This window comes from Tiliqua scincoides, chromosome 7, assembly GCF_035046505.1.
Source record: "Tiliqua scincoides isolate rTilSci1 chromosome 7, rTilSci1.hap2, whole genome shotgun sequence".
NCBI lineage: Eukaryota > Metazoa > Chordata > Lepidosauria > Squamata > Scincidae > Tiliqua > Tiliqua scincoides.
This window is the reverse complement of record NC_089827.1, coordinates 57,138,249-57,166,178: the sequence shown is the minus strand read 5'-3', so window position 1 is coordinate 57,166,178 and position 27,930 is coordinate 57,138,249. Positions and strand designations below refer to the sequence as shown.

Genomic DNA, 27,930 nt, shown 5'->3' with positions numbered 1-27,930 from the left:
ACAGAGTCCACTTGGATTAATGTACTTGCTTGCAACGGCGGATCACCCTGACAGTACAGCATGTAAGAAAACTGAACCGAATGAAGGGTATCATTTTACATTTGTCAGTTTGCAACAATGACCCACACGGGGGAAAAAATCTGCAGAATTCAGTTCACTGTACAGCTTCTACTACTATTTTTCAGGTACAGTATATGTCCTAGAAAACACACTGCTCTATTCATATTCCAAAGTGCCATGTCTACTGCAAAATTAAATAGCCAAACATTCACAGTGTTAAAGATGTTGACTAAAACAAAAGAATAATCTTCAGGGACCAGCTCATTCCAAATTACATCGTCTTCTTGCCAGTGTGAGAATCATTGCATTAGGAATTTTCAATCTGATCTGTTTTTACTTCCAAATTTTGTTCAAAACATTGTGTGCAGTTTGCCTCAACTTTCACTTCCTTCATGTCTTCTGCCATTCACATCATTGTGTACATTGATAAAACACTGCAATGTCACATGATTTTATGCATGACAATAATAAGATTCTTTTTGTGTGGTATTTGTGTGTAATGGGCACTGATAATTTACCCCCTCCCCCCCAAAAAAATCAATGGAATTGCATACAGTATAAGGTTATATAAAGATGCTTTGTGTCAGTATTTTACCAATATACACGAGTCCATATGCATATTAATAAAATACTGAAAAAAAGAATTGTGGAATCATGCATACAATCACACCAAGATTGTGTTGTTGTTTTTTGCCATGTTTTATCAATATGCATATGTGCATCTGTAATACAGAAGAAAGCTGACACTGAAATAAATGTTATGGTAAACACAACATGCTCCAATTCCAGAAATAATTTTTGCACTTATCCTAGTTAAACAGGAATTCTATAAATATAGAATACCAAATTAATATAGAAAAAAAATTGGGCAGCCCCTTTTTATCCCTCGATGTCACCCTGCAGTAATTCAGAGCTCAGAGATTCTGATCAACACTGGACCAACAGCTAGTGATGCTTACAGCACAATCCTGTGTGTGTGTGTACCCAGAAGTAACAGCTCAATCCTATCTCCCACCACACTGTAGTATGTAGGTGTATCATGGAGGCATGTGCTATGGGGGGAACGGGACGGGACAGGAAACCCAAGAGAGGTAAAGGAAGATATTTTACCTTACCTCTGTGTAGGCCCACAGTTTGCCTCTGGGTCTCCTGTGGATCTCCTCAGACCAATGCCAGCTATATTGCTGCATAAATGTGAAGACAGCCAGGGTGCAGAGCAATCCAAAAAATGAGGGAAAGGATCTAGCAGCTGCCAGATCCACACCCTCCCTCCCCCAAAACACCCCCAGTCCATCCCCCATCACAACACATTGCTCCCCTTCTATTGTGCCCCTGACACCAGCATACCTCCTCCAGTGGTGGCTGGGTACTCCGGTGGCATACACAGACAGTTGCTGGCCATTCATGCTGGCAGCCCCACTGCACAATGGAGAAGGCCTTCTATAGATGGAACACTGGCTCCATCAGTGGAAGGTGCCCATAGGATTGGGCCCTAAGTCTCATTGAGTTCAATGGGACTTACTTCCAGGCAACTATGTACAGGATTCCAGCTTCTGTTGCTGGTCTTAGTCCTAAAATCCACCTTCCTACATACGCCTAGCTGGATGATTGGTCTAGATTAGAACAGTGCTTCTCAAAGTATCTGCTGTGGTGGACCAGGGCTTTTTTTGTTGTTGTCCAATGAGCCAGAGACCCTTTAAACAAAGTCAGCTCTCAGCTGTTCGCTCTCGCTGTCTCACAGCCTTTTGTGAGGCCTGGTGAGCGTCCCACAAGCCTCTGGATACTTCATGGCTCCTCTCTCTCAAGAAACCAGAAACTGTACAGGAGCTATACTGTGGATCAGCAGCTGATGGCTTGCAGACCACAGACTGCAATTAGAGAAGCACTAGTCTACAGTTTTAAACAAGTCTTCAAGTGCTTGCTCAAACCCTGCTTCCTTCCTACATTCACCTACATGCTAGGCTGAAGACACGACCATCAACAGCACCTGTGTCCTACAGTGACTGCTCAGTTGCTATGCCATTAAAGGTTGCTGAAACTGATTGACTGCTCAGTTGACCTTCACTTTCAGCACCACTCGTAAGACCAGCAGTGTCATCATACTGCATGTGCAGTCAGTGGTTCCCAATATTTTTTCACTTGTGTACCCCTTAGCAACCCATTTCTATAAATTGTACCCCTAATGTTAGTCCCACACGGGATTCTAATGCCAGCCCTGCAAGGCATTCTAATACAGACCTGCCTTTTTCTGCCATTATTCAAATCTTTTTCAAGTACCCCTAAAGGTCCTGACAAGTACCCCTGGGGGTACACATACCCCAGGCTGGGAATCACTGCATGCAGTAACTCATTTTCAAGTTAGCCTTGTGCTTATCTTTGGGATATAAACTGCACAAAGAAGCACAGAGGCCTAACAGGTCAAAGCGAGACTGACTGGGAAGGAGCACGTTTTAAAAGGGCTGTTGGTGCAAACACACCTTGTATTCTTCCAAACCAAGAACTGGGGGTTTAACTGGGGTCTGAAAACCACATCCCTCCACCAAATGCCATCTGGCAAAAGGGGCGGAGAAAGGAAAAATTGGCCATGTAGACAACTGCAATCATGCTCTAATTAATTTCAACCTTCATTATGAAACGTTGGCAATATCCTTGACTTCAGGCAGTTTGTGATATCACCGTGACTCCCGTTTGGCAATACGGCTCTCAGAGCCAGGCAGTATATATTTTGGTGCATTTTCATATTTGTTCTCCCAAAATGACAACAAAAATGTTTCTTAGAGCTGCTCTTCAGTCACTTTAGCTAAATCCCAGCAAAGGAACAAGAATAAAGTTTCAGCTAAGCTTTCAAAAGCCCCTTCAAGGCAATTACATTTCTCTTGTACTCTTATGCTATAGTCACAGAGCTACAAGGAAACACATTTCCCAACCATCACGCACCTCAAGAAACATTCCAGCATGCCCATGTAATCTTACTTTTTTCCATCACCAGATACCCAGCATTAAAGAGCTGTTGTAAGACAGCCAATCGCTGTGAAAAACATTAACTACAACTCTTGTTAGCTCAAAATCCAGCCTCCTCTACCACTGCTACACTGCTTGCTCTCTCGCTCTCCTTCTCCCCCCCTCTGTCTCACACCCCCCCTCAAGTCCCATTATGAGAAAAAGTGTTTTGCAAATTAGCAACGAGTGAACATAGACAATGACATGAAAACGTGGGGATCATGTACGGCAGTGTGTCCTTTGTTCATTTATTAACAAGTGCATTTTGGCTTTAATTATTGATGTCAATGCTTCCCAGCAGGGTAGTAAATGGAAACGATCTGTGGTACCTTTTTTGTAAAGCTAATGAAATCATTTTCAGGTGAAACATCACAACTGCATTCAAGTCCTCCATTCTTTCCGTGAGTGGGCTGGGGAGCAGGGTGTCATCATTTACTGCTTGGTCATGATTTGGGGGGCACAGGCCCTCTTCTTTATTTCTGCTGCAAAGTAAAAATTAACCATTTTCAAGTCCATTTGTACAAAACTAAAGGCAGGAAAAGAAGGAATTTGGGACTTCAGGCCTGATAGATCACCTCACTATTTTATATATATTTATAAAGAAAGTGCTTCTCCCCATTTTGGCATACTGAACTCCCTTGCCTCTTCCAAGCTTGAAAGTGAACAGCTGCTGTTTGTTATGAGCTGCCAGCCTGTTTAAATAAGGAGGTTAATGTTTTACAATGTGCACTCTGTTTTTCTTTTTTCTCTAAGCTTTGCACAAGGAGACAAATTCAATGCTGCTGTAACTATACTAGTAATTCAATGCTCTCGTCCTCTTTTTATTTCTCATGATTACTTGAAATTTCTAGGATAAAATACTTGATGTACTGGTGCATCTGACTATTTTATAGTCCCATGTGCAACCAGGAAGAATACAAACTAAGAAATATTGTCTTTCTGAAAGGAGGATATCCAGAGGTAAGCTGAATGAGCAAAGAAGACAAGGAATGTGTTAGAGCAGGGATGTCAAACTCGTTTCACACATAGAGCTGAAGTTGGCAATCACTGTACCTGCTGAGGGCTGGAAGTCACTAATCATTAAGCAGAAAGTAACACCATTAAGCAGATGATGACCAGAAATAAGCACTTCTTCTCACTTAGGAACTCATTAGCTCATTAGATGAGAAAATATGCAAATCTTATTCATATTTTCAAGATATGAGAGCCCAATTATCAAGCTGGGAGAGCCCAATTATGATGAGTGCCAGATATATTGCTTCTAGGGGCCACATTTGGCCCACAGGCCTTGCACCCCTGTTTTAGAGTCTGTGCAAACCACTTAACACCCCCCTAAGTGAATTTCACATTCTCTCATAATCTCGATAAACTGTTTTGTCACTCTGAGAACATTGCAACATAGACCTCGTGGTTGCATTCATGTGTAGTATCACAAGTATCAGCAACCTCAATCTCTGGGCTCACATCCTTTCCTTCCCCAACACGTAAGATGAGAAGACAAACTACCAGTGCTAGCTTGCAGCAAACTTATCGTTTGCCATTTTGTCTAAAGTTGACAAACTATGGTTTGCCCAAACCAGGACTCCAATCAATACTTTGGTCCTGGTTCATGCAAACCATAGTTTGCTGAGTCTAGTTTAGTGGTAATGAGCAACATAAGTTTCTAATTTCCTCTCCGTGTATTCAGAGGGAGAGGTGAGCATGAGAGCCCAAGGCTCAGGCCTGTTCGTTCTCCTCAAACCATGGCATGTCATTGCATAAGGATGCACTCACTGTCTTAGTGGCTGCTTCCCAGGAATTACCTGACTAGGCAGTTTCCAGACTGTTTTTATTTTAGTTTCACAGGATATGTTAATTAAATATTTGTGCCTGTATTTTAAATATACCCTTACTGGGGTATTTAAAAATAATTACTACCTAGTCTGATAAGAGCAGGATAGGAAAATAAATGCCATCTTTCTGTCTCCTTTGATCTTGCTCACTTCCTTTCTACCACCTTGAATCTTCTTCCTTGCTTGTCTTAGTCCTTGTCACAGAATGTGAGGCTCAACCACAGAGCCAGCCAGGCCCCCCCCCCCTGAGGCAGTAAGGAAGACTAACTGAGGCGTCCCTGGGGTGGATGCCATCTGGTGCAGTGCTTACCTGCAGAAGCTCGGTTCTGGAAAGGGGGTGTGATGTAATGACAAAATTACATCGCCCCTGTCCTTCAGAGATATTGCATTGCTTTAAATGCAAAAAGTGCCCTCATTCAGCTATCTTCGGCCCACTCTGGGCTCAGTGGTGTAGCTAAGGGGGTTTGGGGGTACATTGCCACAGGTACCATGTCTTGAAGGGGTGTCTTAGAGGTCTCCAAAAGGCAATTCTGATTTTCACTGAAAAGGAGGCCTCTAAGACACCCTCTCAAGGTGTGGTAGCCAGTGCCTCAGAAGCGTCTCAGTTGTATGGGGGTGGTAAAAAAATTTGGGGGGGGGGATATTAAAAATTTTTGTGTCCCCAGGTGCCAGATGCCTTAGCTATACCACTTAATGTTCTCACCAGTCAGTGGTGAAAGCAAAATTGTCAGCGAGAGCACAAGGTGGCTGGGCCTGGAGTAAGCCGAAGATTGCCAAATGGAGACTGAAGTGGTGTGGTGTCATCACTTCTGAGAGTGACACGGTGTGGCCTGCACGACCCACACTTCCATAATTACACCATTGAAGATTAGCAACCTTCTAATAGATTGGCCTGTGAAATGCCCAGTTGTGACTGATCACTCTCACCGTAAGTAACATAAATTTGTCTGTTAACACTTTCCTGTGCAACTAGACAGTTTGTATGTTCAAACTTAGAACATACAAAGCTGACTTATACAGGATAGGCCATTGGTCAATCAAGGTTGGTCCATCATTGTTTACAATGACTGGCAGTAGCTCTCCACTGTTTCAGACAGGGGTCTTTCCCAGATCTGTGGATTGCCAGAGATAAGTTCTACTATGGAGCTATGGCCACTTCACTTAACACTGGGCCCAATCCTATCCAACTTTCTAGCACTGAAACAGCTGCAGTTCAGCCCCAAAGCAAGAGAAAAAATGTTCCCTTACCTTGAAGAGGCCTCTGTGACTACTCCCCCCACCAAACAATGCAGTGCACATCCTATTGGCATGGCTGCATCAGTGCTGGAATGTTGGATAGAATTGGGCCCACACTGATTTTCAACCTGTGTGCCGCAGAACATTGGAGTGACAAGAATGGTCTGCAGGTGTGCCACGGGACTTTGGGGGAGGGTCATTTATTAGTAGGGCTGTTGGTGGATATGAACCTCCCACCAGCAGCACTGTGTGCCTTGCCAATTGTCAAAAAAATGGATGGTGTGCCTCGACAATTTTAGTACCTTGTCAGTGTGCCATGGCATAAAACAGGTTGAAAATTGCTGCCTTAACACTTACCCCCTCCATCTTCTGTAAATCCAGCACCTTGTCTTTCAAAATCCTTGTCCTATTTAGACTGGTGAGACTTGGTGTTTCATCACCACCTTAGTCATAGATTGCATGTCTCACCTGCCACACATTTTCTAGGTGAGGCTCTGGCTTACATGAACGGCCTTGCTATATATTCAGATTCAATTTATAGGCTCTGAATTCAAATAAGCCGTGATAGTATCCAGGAGGCCTTTGCAGACTAGCTGACCAGTCTTCTGTACCACCACCATCCCAGATGCCCTTTTTTCCATTCTCAGGCTCCCTGCAAAATAAGCAATGCTACTCTGGCACTTACACTTCTGTATATTTCTGAACATTTCTTTCTTGCATTTGTGGAAGTGAGTCGTATCACTTGTTAAAATCTTGCTGAAAATCTCCCTGCACACATCCTTCTGCTTATGAACAACACTCCTTGGGGATTGTTTTTGTGATAAAGCACGTAAAGAAATCTCGATAGCCTATCTTTCTATCAGCCTATGAACTTGCCCCATAGGGGGCTTGCACTGAGAATGAGATAAACAGCAGGAGGGAAGTTCAGAAAGAAAGAGTCAAAGAAGGGAATTGGAAAAAAAGGAATGAAAATCAGGCAAGGGGCAAATGACCATGGAATTGTGATAAGATAAAAGAAGGGGGAGGATTATATATGAGAAGTGCAAAATGCTTCATGCAGTTAAAATCTTCACCGAAGAGGAAAATGCTTAACTGAAAGTTTGACTGATCTTATGTGGCTTAAAACTTGATCCTATCCTGCTGCTGTGCTGGTGGAATGTGCATTCCACTAGTACTGGCTACTGAAAAACAGCCATAAAGCGCTGGACACCAGCACAAGTTCAGGTGCACCAGAGGGAAGGTTGGCACCTTCCTGCAAATGCCAGCGGACCTCAGAAGACCCACCGGACCTCCTCGGTATATGGATGGAACTGAGTGGGGGAAGAGCAGAACGGGGAGGAAATAGGTTGGGGGGGTGGACGGATTGGGCCCGGGAGGTGGTGAGTTCAGCAGCAGTGGTCCATGCCAGATACAAACCCTCTTCTAGGGCCTGATCCACCTGCATGTATCAACTCAGACTTGTGCCAGCTGTAGAGCTGGCGCAAGTCTGAGTTGACCCATGGCGGCTGCTAGGGCTTACCCTGGGGCAAGGGGACCAAATGTCCCTTTACCCCAAAGAGACCTCCGGCAGCCAAAACACCCCTGTGGGATACCACCACTGCATCACCATGTGAGGAGTTAGGTAGGATTGGACCATCATTCACACAACCAACTTAAATAAACTGAATCAAAGCATAGTCAGATACAGGCTTCAGTGGCCACGTGATCACTTCCACACTTGCAGATCTACATTCCCATTTACCATACTATGAGGCTCTATCCTCATGATCAGCCCATGCCAAATTCAGTAACATCAAACTGTGCCAGGGTGGTTGCTGCCATATGCTGAGTTTTGACCTGATCAACTTTTGGCACATGAAGCAGAAGATACATTTGCATGTCAAATGTTGACCCAAGCTGATTAGCATATAACAGTGGCACCCAGACAGGCAACTTTAGAGAAACGTGGCACCTGCCACACATTCCCACTGCCACAACACACTGAAAAAGTATAAAGACTAGGCCCTCATTCAACCTACATTCAGCAATTCTGCACCAAGGTGGTAGATGTGAATCGAGTTCCATGTTGTGGAGTCAAGTGAGTGCTTGGCCTCATGGACTACTCAGATCCACTCAACCCATGTACTCATCACAACAGTCCGAGCCAGCTCTAGGAAACAAGAGACGCACGGGGAGAAACCAGGAAGAAACAGAGAGAGAGAAATTGAGAACTAGAGCAGTGGTTCCCAAACATTTTAGCACCAGGACCCACTTTTTAAAATGGCACTCCATCAAGACCCATCTAGGTTTACCAAACTTTAAAAAAGGGAGATCTAGAAAGAAATATTTTATTTATTTACTAATTTACCTACTTACATTTATCTCACAAAACTTATACCTGCTTGCAAACTGCAGGAGCTCAGCTCCTTGCAAGACAGTTAGCAGCTGTCTTGCAAATTGCAGGAGCTGAGTGTTCTGCAGGTTAATCAGCAGCTATCTGATTTTTGAATAGCCTCAGGGCTTGAGGCAATTAGTTATCTGACCTTTCCATCACCCTTTGGCGACCCACCAAAAATCAGTTTGCAACCCACAGTTTGGGAACCACTGGAGACCTCACCATTTCACGGATGAAGAAAAACTCCAGACCATTCCTTTCTGCATAAATGCAAATGGCACCACTGTCTGCCAGGCCAGATGGCAGCCCAGATTATGGCATTGCATTCCCTCCTTCCAGGCTTAAAATAGTTCCCTACTTTGCCTAACCTTCATTGACTGATGTAATTCCCAAAGGGTGTGAGGAAAAGAAAGAGGACATGTTCCAGATGAGAATGAGAATGTTGCTACACCACTGCAATGCCAAAAGACATGACAGCAGGACAATCCTACAAGGAAGTTACAAAAGCACTACTAGCAACAGCTAGGCAAAGACTTTAACTTTCAAGTCCTGCTTGTAGAAGTCCTGCTTCATCTTTAAAGGGTAGTTTGTCTTCCAGAATCCATCTTCACAGAGAAACAGGACAACTGTTGTAACCAACTTCTCAATACTTCAACAAAAGTACTCCCACCCATCTCCACACAGGAAGTGTGCAAAAGTCAGTTTCTCTGCTTCACAAATCTGGGGAAAGATGTTGACTTATACAAAGCAGTAACATCCCCAGAAAAAAAAAAGCAGAATGAGAGAAGCAGCTCAAGTGTGTCAAAGTCTGCGTAAATTTGAGTGGATGAAGCATAGCCACTGTGGCTGTCTGATTTTGCTCTGAAGCAGACTAGGGCCTCCTTTTCTCAAAGGCCATGTGCTATAAATGTAACAATTGTCTGGAAAAATAACCCTGCTTCTTGATTGCCCTTCTGCAGAGATGAGCTCTCTGAAATAACTGCATTTAGCACAAAATATTATTGCGCCTTGTCTCAGTTCCTTGTTCGATCAGTCAATCACGCTCATGGATACAGTCAAGGGTGCATGCTGATTCTGTAGATCTATCCCTGCCTCTGATAACATCAATCGCAAGGATTTGTTGACATGACTGGGGACTCAGAATGGATTTACAACTAGTTTTGTTTTTTAACCAAAAAAAATCAAAATGCCCCTTTCCAAAGAATCACTTCCACTAATTTAAAACATCCTTCTCAAACCTCACTGCTTTATCTTCAATCCCTTTATCTCCAATCCCTAAAATCCCTCCAACCTTCCATTCACAGCAGTTGGGAGTTCAACAAAGCCCTGTTATTGAACTTCTCCTTTCTCCTTTTCCATTCTTGATTACTTTTCTCCTGTATTGCTCCATCCCCCCCCCCCAGCTTCCTCTATAATTCACCCTCAAGTGAACCATCCTGTTTTCTAACCAAGTGATTTCCATGAGACATTCAAGTGAGTTGCAGGATCTAGACAGGTCACTATCCCATCAACCAGAGATGATGTGCATGAAGGTGGTGAACCTGCAGCTGGCATTGGAACAAAGATTAAATATTGTTGTTGGCAACCTTCAGTCTCGAAAGACTATGGTATCGTGCTCTGAATGGTGATTAAATAATAAGTTTATTATCTTATTAATAATAATAAATTATAATAATAAAAGATTAAATAATAAGGTATGTAAACTACAGTTCTACTCAATAAAGTCTTTGTGACTTCCTATTGTGAAGCCACTTAATGTGTGCCACTTAAGGCATGCATGCTAGATGTGGCTGTTCCAGTATACCCAGTTTGCAAAAAAGAATTTGTTCACTGGAATTGGAACTGTTCCAACACAAAGCTCAGTAGACTTCCAGTGTCATAATTACCACCAGGTAATACAGCAACAACCCTCTCCTGAACCACAAAAGCTGCTATTTGTAAGCATTGTGGGTTGTTCAAAACTCCTTCCTGTCTTTCAGTAATCTTCCAGATGCTGTTTGAAAGGATGGGCTTTGACCTAGAGAAAAACAGAAAAGATGGGGTTGTGAAGGTCATGTAGCCCCTGCACTAATGCATCAGGTCAAGTTTATTTGTATCAGCCACAGGGGTGTCTCAAAAGGAAGTATACAAACACACAAACCAGGCACACACGCACTCCAGAACGGCAATTCTGAGATCACTTTTATAGATAGACATCACAATTTTAAAACAGCATCCTTCAAATTTATTTTTTAATCATAAATGATTAAAGAATACAGCAGAATTCATCCTTATGATAAGCAGGAGTATTGCACAGCCAGCACAGGAGGAACTTGTACACAAGCCGGCTGGAGGTTCTCCAACTAAAAACTACTGTTGCTTTCATACCCAGGGGATTGAGTTTTAATTTGTGTTGTTGAAAATGCAGTGACCAGAGAAGAGAGAGCTGAGGAAGTAACTCTATAGAAACAGGAGGATTACTGGATGCCCATAGATATCTGTAACTGATACCTTCTCTTGGCACTTTGTCAATGCCAGTTGGCAGATTCTGTCTGTCATTACATTTATATAAATTGGTCACTCTTTATTTTGTAGGCTGTATTGAGCCTCTAGTCCTACATTGATTTGCATACGATTTAACCTATAGTTTGTATATAAAAACTATGGTTATACATAGCGCTTTAGTAAACAAGTTTCAATTGCATGTGCTAAGCTTGGTGGCTTCCCAGGTTCACAACTGTTGTACAGAGTATTTTGTGCAAACCTGAGGGTGCTATCCAGTGCCTGGCATGAACACAGAGCATGGTGTAATGCAACTCTTCATGCGGATCCAGTTTAACCTCCCCTTTTCCAGCAGGTCACCTCCATACCTGCTGGGCTGGATTGTGGGCCAACTCTGCTGGTGTTCACTTTAAAGAGCGGCCCTCCCACACCTGGCCCTCTCCCCTCCCCAGGGCACCACCTCCAGGTTGCTGAGTAGAAGCAGAGCCTCCTGCAAGCACCAGGGTAAGTGCTGACTGCTGGATACTCAAAGGGGAGGGTTTTGGTTCAAAGAGAACACCTAGGAGAGCTGAAGCACTGACATGCCAGCTATAGAGGTGATCTGGGAGATAAAGGGCAGATAAACTGGAGCCTGCACTGCACTATGAGAACCTGCACTACAAGCTGTCCTCCACTCAAGTGGAACACAGCTTTACAGCCAAAGTAGATGTAAAATTCAATGTGTCATTCATCTTATTTTTTAAACTGTGTGTGGAAGCCACAGGGGCTCCTCATGACTGGCATCAAGATGAGTGAGGCAGGTTTTTAAAAATTTACCCCTATGCTGCAATCCCAATGAAAATCCCCCACTACCACTTTTGCAACGAATACTTCATCTGGAAGGGGAATTGCCACTGGCACCAATGGCAGCTTCCTCCCCACCCCCCACCCCCAAACAGGGCAAAAAACAGCCATGGAGGAAGGGGGCTTTTTTTGTCAGGACTGCAGTTTGGGATAAACGATAAGTACCCTCCTCCTAGACATGGACCTGATTCTGCTTCTCCCCCAGGTAGCTACTATTTGCACTTAACAAAATGAGTACATAAGGATTAATTATATTTGATTAATATCACATCTAAGTGTGGCCCTTGATCAAAGCTGATCTTAGGCATGATTCCTTTTCAATCACCAAAGATAGCAAGCACAGTTAAGCTGTGCAAAACTATTCCTTCTCTCACACACTCATGCGCACAAATGTGTCTGCAACCCCCCTGCCCTGCAGGTGGACATAAAAATTGCAGAAGTGTTAAAGGCATACGGGAAAGGAAAAATGGAGAAGAAAGATTTCTTTCCCCCAAGAAATCTCCCAAGAAATCTGGAGGAGGAAAAAAGAAAAAAAGAACTAGCATCTGATACTTGTAAGAAAATATCGTTTCAGTAAACAACCAGGATTATGAGGGTTTTGCCCATAACTTATTTAACTTTCTAAAAACTTGATTCCAGTAGAGCCTACCTACTCGTGCTGGATTGCACCAGCACAGAAGAAGGGAAACCCAGGGAAAGGTTTGTTTTTCTGTGAAGTGTCTGTTTTGCACCTATACCCTTTCTAATGATGGCTGTCCCACAGTTATCCTCTCATCGTACTTCTCTGCAGGAGCTCTAATCACTACAGGTGTTCACAGCACTGTCTCCTAATAATGCTCAAGGCCTCTAGAGGGGTGTCAGAATATTTCAGTGAAGTGCCAACAGAGCCCTCCTTTTTGACAGAACTCACATCCATCGTCTTTCACGCATTTGGGAAAACATGGCAGAAAAAAATATAACGCGTTTGGAAACCTTTAATAAACCCTTTGCCAGCTTGATAGAAAAGCATCTTTAATTCATTCAGCTTTGGAAAATCTAATCAATGTGTCTAATATTTTAAAAATAATATTTTTCAATTTCCCTGATAGTTTTACCAGAATACCCCTTGTTTGCACACTGGAAAGAGGTAAATAAAAGGGGAAGGATATTTTTTGTTCTAAATTTAAAAAAATAAAGAAACTCTGCCTAATGCATATCAAGGAACTTTCTTCTCTTGAGGCAAAATTATGTTCCAGTGAGTGCACACAATATGCTCCAGATGGGGTTTTTAGTGTTCATTTTGTTATAGGAGTTTAATCTTTTAATGAAAGAGGAAGGATCCTACTTGCAAACTCTCATGGTCCTGATAACACAGAAAGAAGCAGGTAGTGCCATCCTTTCCTCCTCCCTGGGGACTTAACTGTCCCTTTTCTCCACCCATCCACAAAAATTCACCTTTACATTTGCTTTCTGAACCAGTATTACCACCAATCTACCTACCCTCCTGTACTGTTCAGTATATGACACAGAACATACCCAGCTTTTTACTGATGGCCTGAAGCATGAGGCTGCACTCTGTGTGAGAGTAAATAAATTCACAGTTCTATTGAATTCACTGATCCTACTACTAATTTATGTCTGTTGAGATTTTCAACTGCCCTCCTAGCTGCAGGCCCCTTAAGACCAGAAACTAGAACTTCTGAGCTAGGAAAAAGAGGCTTCAGTCATGGACAGCCCAAACCTATTCCGGATTGGGCTGTCATGTGCAGCCATTTACGACAGTGGAGCTGAGTTCCGCTGTTGTAAATGTGCAGGACTCTGTCGGCAGCTATTTTGGAAGTGCTGCTGCAAGAAGCAGCAGCTGTCCCTATCTATTGTCAAATCTACCTGGACTCACCAGGGCAGGTAAGGCAGCGGCGGGAATGGGGTGAAACAGGGCAAGGTGGGGAAGGAATGTGGGGCAGAGAGACGGCAGGACGGAGTGGATGTGGCGGTGACGGCATGTGCCGGATTCTATCATCCTTTTTTGCAATCTCTCTGGTCCCTTCCTCTCCTCAGACTGGCACCAGCTAAAGGGCCAACAAGGGAGTTCCATGCATACAAGAAAACCTTCTTCTCTGCCAGGTTACAGAAAAGAAAAAGAAACAGTTTTCTACGTCTATGGTGCTCCACCTGCCACAGTTAGCAATGGAAGTTCTGTGTTCACAGATGTCTCTGAATCATGGCTAATGCCTGAACAGGTTTAACACTATTGAGTGCCGCCTTCCTCCCAATCAAAAACACTACTGCACTTTGGAAAATACTGTACTGACTGATTTTTTCATTATTCTTTGTAGTACAAGGTGCAGATATCTGAAACATTTTATTCAAGTTTTTATCTATGGTATCCAGAAAATAACAGCTACTGTTTTGATATTTTCATAAAGGATGCTAAAGATGTTACTGCAATAAATGAAAGTGCTTGGAACAAAAAGAAAATCCAGTGAGACTATTATACACGGGAATCATTGAACTCACAGGAACTGAGTGATCTAGATTCATTCCAATCCAGTTTCCAGCCAAGTTTCTAGACTGGGCTGGCCTTGGTCACGCCAGTGAAAGTTCTATGCTGGAGGGAAAGTATGCCTTTGTTCCCCTGGACCTCTCTGCGGTTTTCAATAGCATTTCTGGACTGCCCGACCAGGATTTTGCAGTGATTCTGATCCTTTCAGGAGGATGTCCCAGAAGGTGGTATTGTTCTCTGCACCTTAGCCATGGAACTGTGGTATTCCACAGGGTTCCAGCTTGTCCCCATTCTGTGGAACATCTTCATGAAATGGGTGGGAGAGTTCACCTGGGGACCTGTAGTCAGTATATGGTCAGTATACCAATTACACTCAAGCTACAATCCTGTATATGCACTTACCTGGGAGTAAGTGCCACTGAAGTGAGATTTGTGAATAGACATGCATAGGATTGAGCTCTCTCTCTCTCTCTCTCTCTCTCTCTCTCTCTCTCATCATATCCTTAGGAAGCCATACAGGCCCTGAATCACTGTTATAAATCACATTGTCTGTCTTGTGAAGCAAACACTGGATGTGCATATGATATAAAGTATTTACTACATATAGACTTATTTTGTCTTCTTTATCTCACCGCTCTCTGCTTCTCTGAACTTTAGATTGGCTGCAAATGTGCGGTATAGTTTTCCCACTCACTTTGCATCATATTACGGGGTGACCTGTATTCATCCACAATGACTGGAGATGAGGCCAGCCAAAAAGGCCAGTCACCTTCACTGACAATTAAAGCCCCCATGTTGCTAATAGGTGACAAAGGTTGAAAAACAGTTGTTGCTCCTCTCCTCACCTCAGTCTTTCTCATCCAAGTTAAGCAAACTTCCACAAACAGTTTTGAACGCCAAAATTAAATGAGAAACAGGACAACAGCAACTGTGAATAAATAGTTGATGCTTCAGCCAGGGTGATCTATTGCTGCTCTGAATCAGAATAAAAGTAGAATCTATAAGCAATGGACATAGTCTTCCCCTTAGAAGAGCATCATGATTTGTGAGCCATCAGGAAAGCAAGAGAGGTTAAATTCGCTGAAAGCACCGCTGTGCTTAGAGAGCCTCGGATGTAAAATAACACAAAGGTAAACAATTTGCTTCTTCCACTCCAGCTTCAGCATCAAAGTTGAGGTTCCAGAAGGAATTGGGTGTTTACAAGTTGTTTCCACAGCAACAATCTGCCGTTTTTAATACCATGTTCTTAGAGAGTTCGCAAACTCGCAAGCTGAAGATTTGAAAGGGAGATGCTCCAACAATCATACTTCAGCATCCTTTCCCAAGGAAGACAGCAGCATCGATGCTGATTTGCTTCTCACTCAGTCGCATAGACATTACCCGCACGCACTCCACAGACAGTATCTAGCAGCTAACAAGCATGATAACTCCCCTCAAATACGTGATGCCTCACTCCCTCGTGTGCTACCACCAGATTACAGCTTGGCCTCTGAGTTGCAAACGTTTTATCAAAACCTCCTGCTGGAAACTGTCCTAGAAATGAACCCAGAAAACAACAACAACATTCATTTCCTTCCCTGGAGTCATTCGGAACACATTTTGTGGGCCTTGCAGGGTGTGCTTGCGTGTGATGCTTGCATCTATGCCGTTTGATGGAACAAAATGGCTGTTAAAATCTCATATTTGTATCTTCTGGGGGGGGGGGAAGAAAAAAGTCTGGTGCACCCAAGTGTTCAAAACACAGATTCATGTTTGCATGTGGAAGCGACGGCTGCTCTTTTAAACATTTGCTCCGCATCCACTTTCCCTGCTGCGGGGAGCCCTGCCAGAAGTCGCGCCAGGCTCCCCGCACCCCAGGGAGGTTGCAGGAGACTTGGGTAAGTGCACTGGTAAGTGATTGGGCTGGCAATCACTTCATCAATGGCTGATAAGTATTCCCTTCAAATAGCAAGATTCATCACTTTAAAAATACAGCCTTTCCTCTTTAGTCAAACAACAAGATTAATACATCACTTTAAAAACAGTACCCTTTTTCTGCTCCTGGCCAAGTAAAGTGTGTGCTTCTCTCTCTCTCTCTCCCCCCCCCCCCTTTGCCAACTGCATGGAAGCAACTTTAAGAGTCCTGATGACTGGTAAAATAGGAAGCATTTTATTTGGGGAGGGGGAGGAAAGCGGGAAGGTTTGGAGATTGAAAGGGGGGAGTGGAAGAGGGAGGAGGTTGAAAAGAGAGATTTCACTTTGATGAGAAGTGATCCCAGGCTACGAACTAGGAACCAACCAGACAAGGATCAGCGAGGGTTAAGGACTGCAAGCCGAACATGCTCGGAAGAGGGCGGGGCAGCAGCAGCCATGCTCACAGCTGAGCAACTCCCGTTTCTTCTGCTTTAAAAAAAAGTGCAGATGACAGGCAGAAGAAGGGCTAGTATTCTGCCCAGGGGTGTGACTGTATCGCTGCGAGAGGACATCCCGTGCCTCCCCTTTGAGTTCCTGGCACCACCCTAAAAAGCCGCGCTGCACAGTTTGAATAACACTGAGATACATCATCAGGCAGACAAAGCAAAGCAGGGTGAGGCAAGGGAGACCATGGAGTTAGTCCAAAGAATTGCTCAGACTGGGGAGCCAAGCCCAAAAGAATTATGTACAGAAGGCCAGCAGGGCCTCTGTTGGTTCCTCTCAGTGGACAGGAGGTCTGGTCTAGAGGGTAGAGCCTCTGTTAGCCCGAAGATAACATCAGAGGGTCGCCAGTTCGAGGACTGGCAGCTCCCTGAACGGCTGAGAATGGCGAGACCTTGAAGCAGCTGACAAGCCCAGCTGAGTGATTCCACCTGCTCTTGTTGTGAGCAAGAAGCGTCTTGGCTGCCCTCCATGTGAGAGATGGAGCTGATTGTCAGTCTGCGTTGGAGAACTGGAGGCCAGAAGTGAGACCAAACCAGGAAGATCCATTCTGAAATGTTGTTGGTTCTTAAAAGAGAGAACCTCTATGATTGTAAAAATCCCCTTGAGGGATTTAGAAACGCCTGCCTATGTAAACCGCCTTGAATAAAGTCAGAGGAGTAATCCAATGACCAGAAAAGTGGTATATAAATACCTATTTATTAATTATTATTATTAATTATTCCCCAGGTCATCTGATTTATCTGGGGTTGGGTGGCTGTAGGTCCGCTTCCTTCCAAAAGGCAGGGAACACTGGAGAGCAGAAGGTTCAGGTCAGTCAGTCCCTCTCTCTGCAATCTGTTCCAGCAGTGCAGAGTAGAACTGGACCCTACAGCGAGATTCCCTGGTTTGAGCCCACTGACACCTTATACATGAGTAGTTTCCAAAGGCAGAACTTGCCCCAAAGGCAGTTTTGTATCTAAAATCTATCACGGGAAGAAACAGATTCATTCACAGATGACTTGTTATCTGTGTCTCTTGTAAGATTAATCTTGTAAGATTGTGTAAGATGTCTCTTGTTATCTGGTGTGCTCCCTGGGGCATTTGGTGGGCCGCTGTGAGATACAGGAAGTTGGGCTAGATTGGCCTATGGCCTGATCCAGTGGGGCTGTTCTTATGTTCTTATGACTTACAGTCACTTTTGGTAAGGAAAAGTATTGCAGCAGGATCCATATATGGCAGATATTGAAAGACTGGGGAAAATTTTAGGTAGACAGAACAAGGGAAGCCAATGTGGAATTCTGCCAAGACAATTCCTGCTCTGGATGAAATCCTAATGTTCAGATTGGAGAGGCCACCTTTTGTGTACAGCTTAATGCGGAGCTGACTTTTCATTCAGTGTTGGCATTGAAAAAACTGTTCTTTTGATAAAGTAACACTTTTTGTTGAAAGCCCAAGCAACATCTGTGCGGGGTGGGGAGGGGAATCAAAGCTTTTGAGGGTGTTTTGTGGTGAGCAGAGCATGGGTAACCCAATCCTATGCTACCCAGTGCTGGGCTGTGCTCTCAGATGCAGCACACAGGTGCTGGGTGTCACAAAAGTGCCATAAGGCACTTTCCCACAGGTGGGAGACAACCAGCATTGGCATAATGCTCAGGAGGACTGCTGAGCAGTAAGTATACCTGCAATGATGGCAGGGGGAAGGTGGATGGTAGGTGGGGAGAGGTGGGGAAGGAGTGGAACGGGGGGGAAAGGGAAAGAAGGCTGGAGGGCAAATTGGGACCTAGAAGGGAGCAGAGTCAGCGGCAGCCAACAGATCCTGGGCCTTCTCAGTTCCGTGCCAACTCAAAAGCTAGAGCAGCTCCAAGCAGACCCATCAGGGACACCAGAGCTTGACAAGGGGTAAGGGAACCAATGTTCTCTTACGCTGAGGTGACCTCCAGCAGCTTCCCTGGCCCCATAGGATATAGCAGCAGCCACTTTGACACTGCTGTACCACTGGGTGCCAGGGAAGCTTAGGACTGGGCTGTTACAGCCCAATCCTATTCATATCCCACCCACACTGATGCAGCAGTGCTGAATGGGCTATCGCTGCATTCTGAAAGGGGGCTGTTGCAGAGGTTTTGTGACTTATGCTCTTGGGTTTATTTTAATGTTTGTTAATCATGATATTTTGTATGGATTGTTTTTATTATGTATCGTAAGCCACCTTGAGTCCCTAAAGGGAGAAAGGAGGGGTAGAGTTTTTTTTTTTAAATAAAATTAATAATGTATCACATATATTGATGCTGCTGCATAAATAGTGATAACATCACCAGAAGATACAGTATGTGTGGGTCTCAGCTCATTGTGCTTTACATTGTTTTGACTATGCTTCCTATTTCTGGTCTGAACGGGAGATCATCATTGACAGCAGAGGAGATGAAAAGGGCATCTGAGCAACTCCGATACATAAATTGGGAATGGCACCAAAACCAAACAAGGCAATTTGCCACAGCGTTGCCAGAAAGCGAAGGTGACACATGAAAGCATCCTATGCCACTCTGACTATAAATTTAAACTGGGGGTTACGAGACACACCAAGACTCCTGTGGGTTAAAGATTTTGTGTCTCGTCATCCCAGACATCGGCAGCTTTCTGTCCCTTACAGGAGAAAAGTCCCAAGACTACTCAGCTGATATGGATCCACCAACAAGGTGTGTCACCCACAGCATATTGCCTAAGACAAAGTTAGTTTAATACATATTGCAAATAAGCTTCCAAATTTGGATGGTAAGATTTCTAAAAGTGCCTCACGTGTCGTCATCCCCCCAACACACACACAAAGAGCTGCCTCTCCCAAGGATGCACCTGGGCTGACAAGTTTTTCAGTGACATCAAAGCAGCCAGGTCAACACAGAGCAGATCCATCAAAGACTTCGTGAGGCAGAGTAAATGAAGATTCTCTAAACTGTTTCTCAAACTATGGGTTGGGACCCACTAGGTGGGTCGCGAGTCAATTTTCAGGTGGGTCCCCATTCATTTCAATATTTTATTTTTAATAGATTATGCTACCATGGTAGGTGACTGCATTTGGGGAAATGTTACAGACCTGTACTTTTAACAAGCTACTATGTATATGCTTTTAACAATGACAGTCAATGGGGCTTACTCCCAAGTAAGTGCGGATAGGATTGCAGCCTAGGATTGTAAAAATTTTTCCTGCTTGATGATGTCACTTCTGGTCATAATATCACTTCCAATGGGTCCTGACAGATTCTCATTCTAAGAAGTGGGTCCCGGTGCTAAATGTGTGAGAACCACTACTCTAAAGCATTCATGGACAGTCATAACTTGGCGAGTTGAGGAGAAGCAGCATATTCTTTTGGCTGGAGAAACACATGGCTGCTATTTGCCACCTCAGTTACTTTTCCTAAGTGCTGATTTAAAAAAAAAAAAAAAACATGCAAAGAAAACTCTTGCATTTTATTTTCTCAGGCCCACTTCATTCCAAAATTTTGATCTTTCACAAATTAAACTGAGCCAAAAACCTAGATTTTGCCAAAGCAGTGTTTACAAATGTGAGAATCCATACTTTCCTAAAAACGGTCCAACAGAAACAGACATCTGCTAATAAATATTTGTGCAGCATTTGCAATTCAGCTCTTTTAGCCCACGCTGCTAAATACATATCTGAATCTGAGAAAACAATGGTGAAGCCAGATCATTTAGTTTCTTTGTGTAATTGTAACTAATAAGTGGGTGAAACACACACATACAAACACACACAAGTGTTCCTTGTCTCTCCCTAAACGTTGGAGAAAGGGTATGAGGATTTAAAGGTGTGATTTATTTGTAAGGAACCTTGGGAATACTGTACACACAATGCTCAAATGATCAATTAAGGCACCGTGGGCAGATGAGATTATGGATACTGCATTTATATTGTATGCCTACATCACACACTCTTCAGCTATGAATGTCGATGCAAGATAGTACTCCTCCCATCCAAGGATACTGGCAATATGCTCCTGAAATCGGAAGCCAGTGCCGTGTAAGGAATGGCGCTGGACAGATTGGGGAAAACTGGGTTCAAATCCCCACTCACTCAGAAAACTCATTGGGTCATCTCAGTCTAACCTACCTCCCAAATAGGGCAATCCTACGCATGCATGATCAGATGTAAGTCCTGCTGTACTCAGTGGGGCTTACTCCCAGGTAAGTGTGCAGGATTGCAGCCAAAGTTGCTGTGAGAACAGAACAAGCTTTCTGCACTATGTAGAATTCCAGGGAAAAGTGGGGATCTAAATGTGATCAATACAATGCAACTCTGTAGGCTTCACTTGCTCCTTTTGAATTCCTAATTACTGTTTGGCTTTGTGATTAGTTTGGCTTTCATTCTCTATGTTTGGTTTTAGGCTTGTTTTCTTTCCGGACTCAGAGCCCAATGCTAAACAGTGAGCACCGGCTCACCGCAATAGAGCATGTGAGCCCTCAGCACCGTACCAGGGCTGGTGGAAAGGCAGCACTCTGCTGCTCGGCGGTCACCCAAATCGTCAGGTGGTGGAGGGGTAAGTGGGGTGTGTGGGGGGAGGCAGGGAGGAGGTGTACTGGGGAGAGGGAAAGGGGCAGGAGGAAGGCAGAACCAGATAAGCTTTAGAACTCAGAGGGTGGAACATGGAGGCTTTTGATTCTGCACCAACCTGAGGGCTGTTGCAGAACTGAGCAGCCCCATTGTGGGTCTACTTTCCTTACCTGGGGGAAGGGGACGAATGGAAGGCTGCCCAGTGCACTTATGATACTGTGGCAGCCATTTTCAGTGCTGTGGCAGCCCTGCGTGCCAGGCAGTTTAGAATTGGTCTGTTAGTCATTTGTTCTTTGATATTTGTCAGACTTTCTGGCCTACCACCAATGGTTTTTTCCTTCATTTAGTGCCCCAATCACTAAATACCATTGTTTCTGTGGTTCAAGATCCATCACCCAATTTTGACTAGGTTTAAGAATAACAGGAGCATCTAATTTTTAAGCCTGAGAAGTTCTATCAACCTGAAGTCTGCCCATATTGCATATAGCACATGAGAATTGCGCAAGATCATGCAGTGTACAAAGATGCCCAAGGTAACATGTGGACTAGTACATCTGTCCCTGGCTTGCATGAGAGAGTACTAAACGGGAGTGCGCATCTCCATGCAGGACAGAGAAGAAATAGCAAGGCACATGAACATCAAAGAATCCATCAATCATGAATTCCATGCAGCAGTTATGTTCCTCAGCACTCACAAGTGGAGGCTAGAAAAATGCACAAGAACTAGAAAGATGAATACCTGAAAGAAAGCAGTGGGATAATTTGAATCCGTTCTTGGGAGGGGGGTTATAAAATGAGACTGAAAAATCTTTTAAAGAAACCTGTTTCTTTCAAATAGTGGCAGAGTTATCCATCCTTTCTCACATGCACAATTGATGCCTCTTTCTGAGGCTGAAGTCATCAACAACCAGACCAACAGAGCAATCCTTCTCCAGTCTCCTTCCTTTCCCTCTTGCTCCACCCACCACTGTTGCACAGTCCATTATCTGTCTTTGACAATAGATCAACCGCACAGCAGTTCACCAGAATAATATTTAGATAGCAAAGATGCACACACTGATCAAGACTCTCAAATTCTATGTTTTTTTACACTTCCTTCACTGTCTTAAATCACATTATTAAGGTTTAGATAATACTCGAGTCTTTTAGAAATCTGTTTTAAAGGCAGATCAATCAACTAAAAAATTATTTAGGAGATTTCTATACTGCCTTTCTCCAGGCAATAAGCCAAACATTCTTTAAGTGGTTGACCGCAACCCTAATGCAAATATGTTCTAGGAGCCCAATCCTAACTAAATCCCCACCTCCCCCCAATGCAGCTGCACCAATAGAACAAGTGATGAATTCTGTGGTGGGAGGCAGTCCCAGAAGCCCCCTTGAGGTAAAGTAACTTTTGTTCCCTTATCCCAAGGCAAGCTTCTGCTGCCCTGATGGGTCCTCTTCAGATCTGTGCCAGCCATTTTGCTGGAATGGGGGAAGGAACTGGGATAGGATCCTGGCACATGCAAGTGCTGCTGCGATCCATCTCCCACCTTGTTCCACTTCCTGCTCACACTCCCACCCAGACACTTCCCCATTCATCCACCAACCACCCACGCGCCGGTTTACCTGCACTCCCTCACATGTTGATATCCTTGTTATTACTACTACAAACATTTATATGCCACTTTTCAACAAAAAAGTTTACAAAGCAATTTATAATGAAACTCATATAACTAAATGGCTGTCTGACCCAAAAGGGCTCACTTTCTAAAAAGAGGCAGAATGCCATCAACACCCAATAGAAGAAAAACACTGTGCTGGGCTAAAGAGGGACAGTCACTCTTCCCCTGCTAGATATAAGAGGAGCATCACTTGAAAAACTGCCTCTTTGCCCAGTTAGGCCTCCAATGCCACCACTGTTTAGTTTCGGAATGGCCACCAGCGGGTGTGCTACATGCATCATTTATGACAGTAGAACTACTATATATGATCACTGATGACAGTAGAACTACTCTTCCTCTGTCATAAAGCCCAATTAAGGATTGGGCTGTAAAACATTCAGGTATCGCAGACCTGAAACCAAGCCTTCTGTCAGACTAGTCCTACCAATGCTTTTGCTTCTCAGAAGGAAAAAAAAAAAGGTCCCTGACTTTTAGTCAGCTATTGCGAGTTAACTCTTTTTGACAGGAAAGGGAGAACCAAAACTCTTAAAGAACATTAAGCTCCCCAGTTGTTTCTTGCTGGTGCAGGTGCAATGTTCATGAAGTGTGGCTGTTGGTCTCAGAAAGGTGATATAGCTATGCACCAAAAGCCAAGGCTGAATAGACCAGCAGCTGTTTCAAAATTAATCTCTATGATTAGAACAGTGGTTCTCAAGGAGTGGTTCTCAAACAGTAGAACAGTTGTTCTCAAGCATTTTAGAGAACCTAGAGCTGACTAATTTATGAATGCCAAGGGGTGTGGCTATAATAGTGATTGGGCAGAAGTGTTCCCCCCCCCCAAGTAGCGGCTTGTATAATCCTTGATGCACAAAGCCTAATCAGCCCTGTCAGTTTCGTGAACCACTAAAAACTGGGTCACGACCCACTGATGGGTTCCAAACCCACAGTTTGGGAAACACTGCATAAGACAGACACAAGATAAATTGAGCTGCTGATATTGGTCCTGATCCAGAAACTACTGCCCTTGCATGTGTCCCATCTAGACCAGCCATTTTCAACCACTGTGCCATGGCACACTGGTGTGCCGTGGATGGTCCGCAGGTGCACCATGGGAGTTTGGGAGAGGGTCATTTGTTAATAGGGCCACTGCGGGATGTGAGACTCTGCTGTCAGTGTAGTGTGCCTTGTCGATTGTCAAAAAACTGATGGTGTGTGGTGTAATATAAAGCTCAAATGAATGCAAGACTTGCTGCAGTAGATCTGCTTTGCATTTCACCTGATTCCATATCCTATCTTAGCTCTGTAGAAAGCCAACAGAATAACACAATCCACCCACGGTCCTCTTCACAAACCCTACTGTACTTAGAGATCTGTAACTAGTTTTCCATTGCTCACTAGCACCATGCGATGCTGGAGATCCTCACATGAGTGGATCTTCTAACATCTAACATTGTTTTCTTTGGATAAAAATAGCTGCTGGATAAAGATGGATTAGGACCATGGTACTAGGGGAGGGGGAGTTAACCCTTTCCCCCACATCATGGTCCCAATTCAAATCACACTCCTGACACTGCTATTAGCTGGAGGGGGGGAAATATTCAGTCACAAGACACATGCCTATATGTTTTTCCCCAGTTTGGTTGTTAGACTAGAGATGAAGTGGAATTTACATTGGGACATGGTGGAAAAGAGTTTTTATCTACCACTGTAATGTAGCACGGAAATATACAAAATATCTACATGCCCATTTCTCCCAGAAATGGGTGAATATTACCACCATCTCTGCTCTAAGCTTTCAAAGAGCCCAACATGGAAACCAACAGGAAAATACATTTTAAATTGACTGCCCCTCATCTCTGATTTTCTGATTCCGACCGACAGGAGCTCTCTCTGAAGTCCTCCCTTTTGCAAGCAGCTCCTTTTGATCACACAATGCAGCAGCCCAGTCACTGTTTAAATGCAAGCAGGGAACAAAGTGATTCATTAAATATGTAAGAAACGCAGTGTCTTACCTGTCAGGTGCTCTGCAAGGGCAGGAGGACAAAGGAGGGCAGAGAGAGGAAGGAGAAGCTAGAAAGCAGAACCTGAGCTTTTGCAAAGGATATGGGTTGCACACCATCTTGATGCACCAGTTCCGGGGGCTGGTGGTCTGTTTCAAGCAGAAGAAAACCACAGGGGCCAAATCAGGATAGGGCACATCTGGATCCGGTGGGGGCTCAACATCGTCCTCATCATCATCTCCCAGGTCTGGGGATGGCGGTGGTTGCTCCAAAGGGGTCGGCTGCTCACTAATTCCAAGATCCACATGCTCCAGAGGCCACAGAGTGGGGTTGTGAGCGGATGGATTCCCTGAATGCCAGGCAGAGGTGGGTTGTGAGCTGTGTTCTGCCATACTGGAACAAAATGAGGACTCCTGGGGAGGGGGAAAAAGGATACTGCTGAAGCACAAGGCACCGCCAAATACAGACAGTAACTGTTTTTGCTTTGACTGTGGTGGTAAGCAATGTTGGATCAACAGAGTTGCTTACCAACGTCCTCCTTGTTCCAGGCCATATTGAGCATTTTTCAGAACCTCTTCTTCACTTTGGCTCAATACAAACACTTACAATGATAAGAAGCAGTACCACAGACCTCAGGACAGACACCACTGGAAGCTGAAGTGCTTCCAGTGACTGTATGCAGATTACATATGACCTATATCAATGGCCAAGAAACCTCATGGTAGACCTCAATCTAGGTATAATTATACCATATTACCCTGGCATATTGATGATGTGGGTTGACTGGATCTGTGCACAGTTTGGTTGGCAAGTCAACCCATGTTGGCCACTGCAAATTGACTGTGGTGGGCTGAATGTTGGAACTGTAAACTTGAATCGTGCTGGGAGCTATGCATGAGTGACACTATCGGCCAACTACTTCACCACACACTGAATGTTGCATGGATCCACTCAGCTCAAATTCTAACCATGTGATAAGACATCTGGCCTTCTCAAATAGGAGAGTTTTGCTCCATTGTGCCTTTTAGTTGTTGCTTCATCCCCTAAAACCCATCTAAAGCCCTGTTACAGAAGTCATCTTCCCTGCTACCGAATTAAACCACGTCACTCCTTCCCAATCCAGTCTATGGGCCTACTTTACAGGTTTTACATATGTGGTGCATACAAGGCTGCATTCAAATGCTTTTTCAAAACTCTTCAAGATTCTAGCTTAATGCTAGGCCAAGGTTCTCAAAACTCAGAAAGTATGTTCAGAGGTGGAAAACTTATATGCTTTATTATACATCTCAGTCCCAAATACTAAAAACTCTAGAACTTGAAAATTCAACTTGCATTACTGAACTTGTGAGATTAAATTCCTAAGCAAGAGAGATGATAACATACCGACTGATACACTGGATTTTGGTAGGTAAGCTCCAGTGTTAAGTACAGAATCGGCAGAAAAAAAAATGTGGTGACTCTCAAATGAGCATGGAAGAGGGTATGATATTTGTGCACACTGCCCTTTGTTTTTCAAAATAAGGCTCCGCACAGCAGAGTGAACAGCTCTGGAATATTGCTGAGATTAAACAAAAGGTGACAAAAGGTTGTAGGAAAGAATAGGACATAAGGCTCCACCACAGTAGCCCCCAAGTGCTGCTGGTTCTGGCACTGTGCTCTAAGGAACAGCTGTTTAAGTCATTCAATAATGCATTACAACTCCTGGCTGACTCAGAAGAAAAGCCAATAGTTGTGAATGTACATCAAGTAGCAGAACACAGAACAAGGAGAGAAGCTCAAGATTATAGTTGGACTTATTTGAGGACTGCTGGGCTCTGTGTGTGTGTGTGTGTGGTGGGGGGAGATAGACAAATGCACCTTGATTTTGGGGTCACGGGCAAGGGACTGGCTCCCATAAAGCCCCCAATGAAAGCTGCCTGCAGAGCCCCTAGTTGTTAGTATGCTGGGGGCACCATTACTGATGTGAGACAGCTTGAGGGCTGCCCTCAGGTCAAGTGTAGGCCTAAAATGTCCCTCAAAGCTTGCTTTTAAGTTCGGTCCAGGAGACACTCCAGAGGTCACAGAGGTCCCAAGAATGTGAGGTCTCCAGGTTTCCAAAAGAGGTTCATTTCAGAACTGACAGAGAGGGAGCTTTTGAGGGAGGGGGAAGCATCTTGTGATTGCTCAGAGACTTGTGAATCCTCTTGTGAACCCAGCCCAGAAGAAGCTGTTGCTTTTGATGCAAGTTTTCTTTCTGAAAATAACTCGAAGGGTAGACTAATACAGCTGTTTTCGGTGAGCATACAATAGGTATGAATAAGTACAATAACTTTTGTATGTCAGAGTGAGATGTGAAGCATGAGGAGTATGAGGTCAAAGCCAACTACACATACAGACTATGATCTCTGGAGGTGAGGAAGAAAGAGAAAAAAGGAGAACAAGGATAAAGATCATGTACTGCATCCAGCAGGGTGTGCAGCATGGAGGTCTCCTCAACATAAGGGAACTTTTGTTCGCTTACCTTGAGGTAAGCTTCTGCTACTCCAATGGGTTTCCTTGAATCTGCACTAGCAAAATTGCTGAGGAGAATAAGCGGTCTGAGGAGAGTAAGGAAGAGAGAACAGGGCAAGGAAATGGGGTTAGGTTTCCACAGCACAACAATACTGCTGCTAACCACCCCCTCCCTGCCTCGTTCCGCCCAACCCACCCACCGCCGCTAGCTTGCCCACCCTGTTGGAGGTAGCTGGCTGTGAGAAAAGGCCTCCAGTGCTGCTGCCGTTTGCGGTAGCATGCTACGCACACTATCGAAAACCACTTTACGACAGCGGAACGGTGTTCCACTGCTAACAGGAAGCACTGCCCTAGTTAGGATTGGGCTGTAAGTTTGTCTTTGACAGTGCCGAGCCTGTCAACGATAAGCTTAACATTACATTCACAAACAGAAGAGCAAGAGAAGGGTGGCTACCTGCTTTGCTCCTGGTGAAAGGAAGGAGAGGGAAGGGGGTGGGCTCCAGGTTGCTTCTCTCAGCCTACATCATCTTTCGAAGCACTGGGTGGACAGGG

General features: G+C 44.3%; 1 protein-coding gene across 1 annotated transcript in view; it reads right to left on the bottom strand.

The window, feature by feature from the left end:
• The window catches only part of CACNA1I (calcium voltage-gated channel subunit alpha1 I), a 301,200-nt gene extending 275,920 nt beyond the window's left edge, over nucleotides 1-25,280 (bottom strand). Inside the window, exon 1 of the mRNA XM_066634415.1 lies at nucleotides 24,994-25,280. Within this exon, the coding sequence (XP_066490512.1) occupies nucleotides 24,994-25,280 (287 nt within the window). The remainder of the gene's footprint in view (nucleotides 1-24,993) is intronic.
• Nucleotides 25,281-27,930: the final 2,650 nt, after the last annotated feature.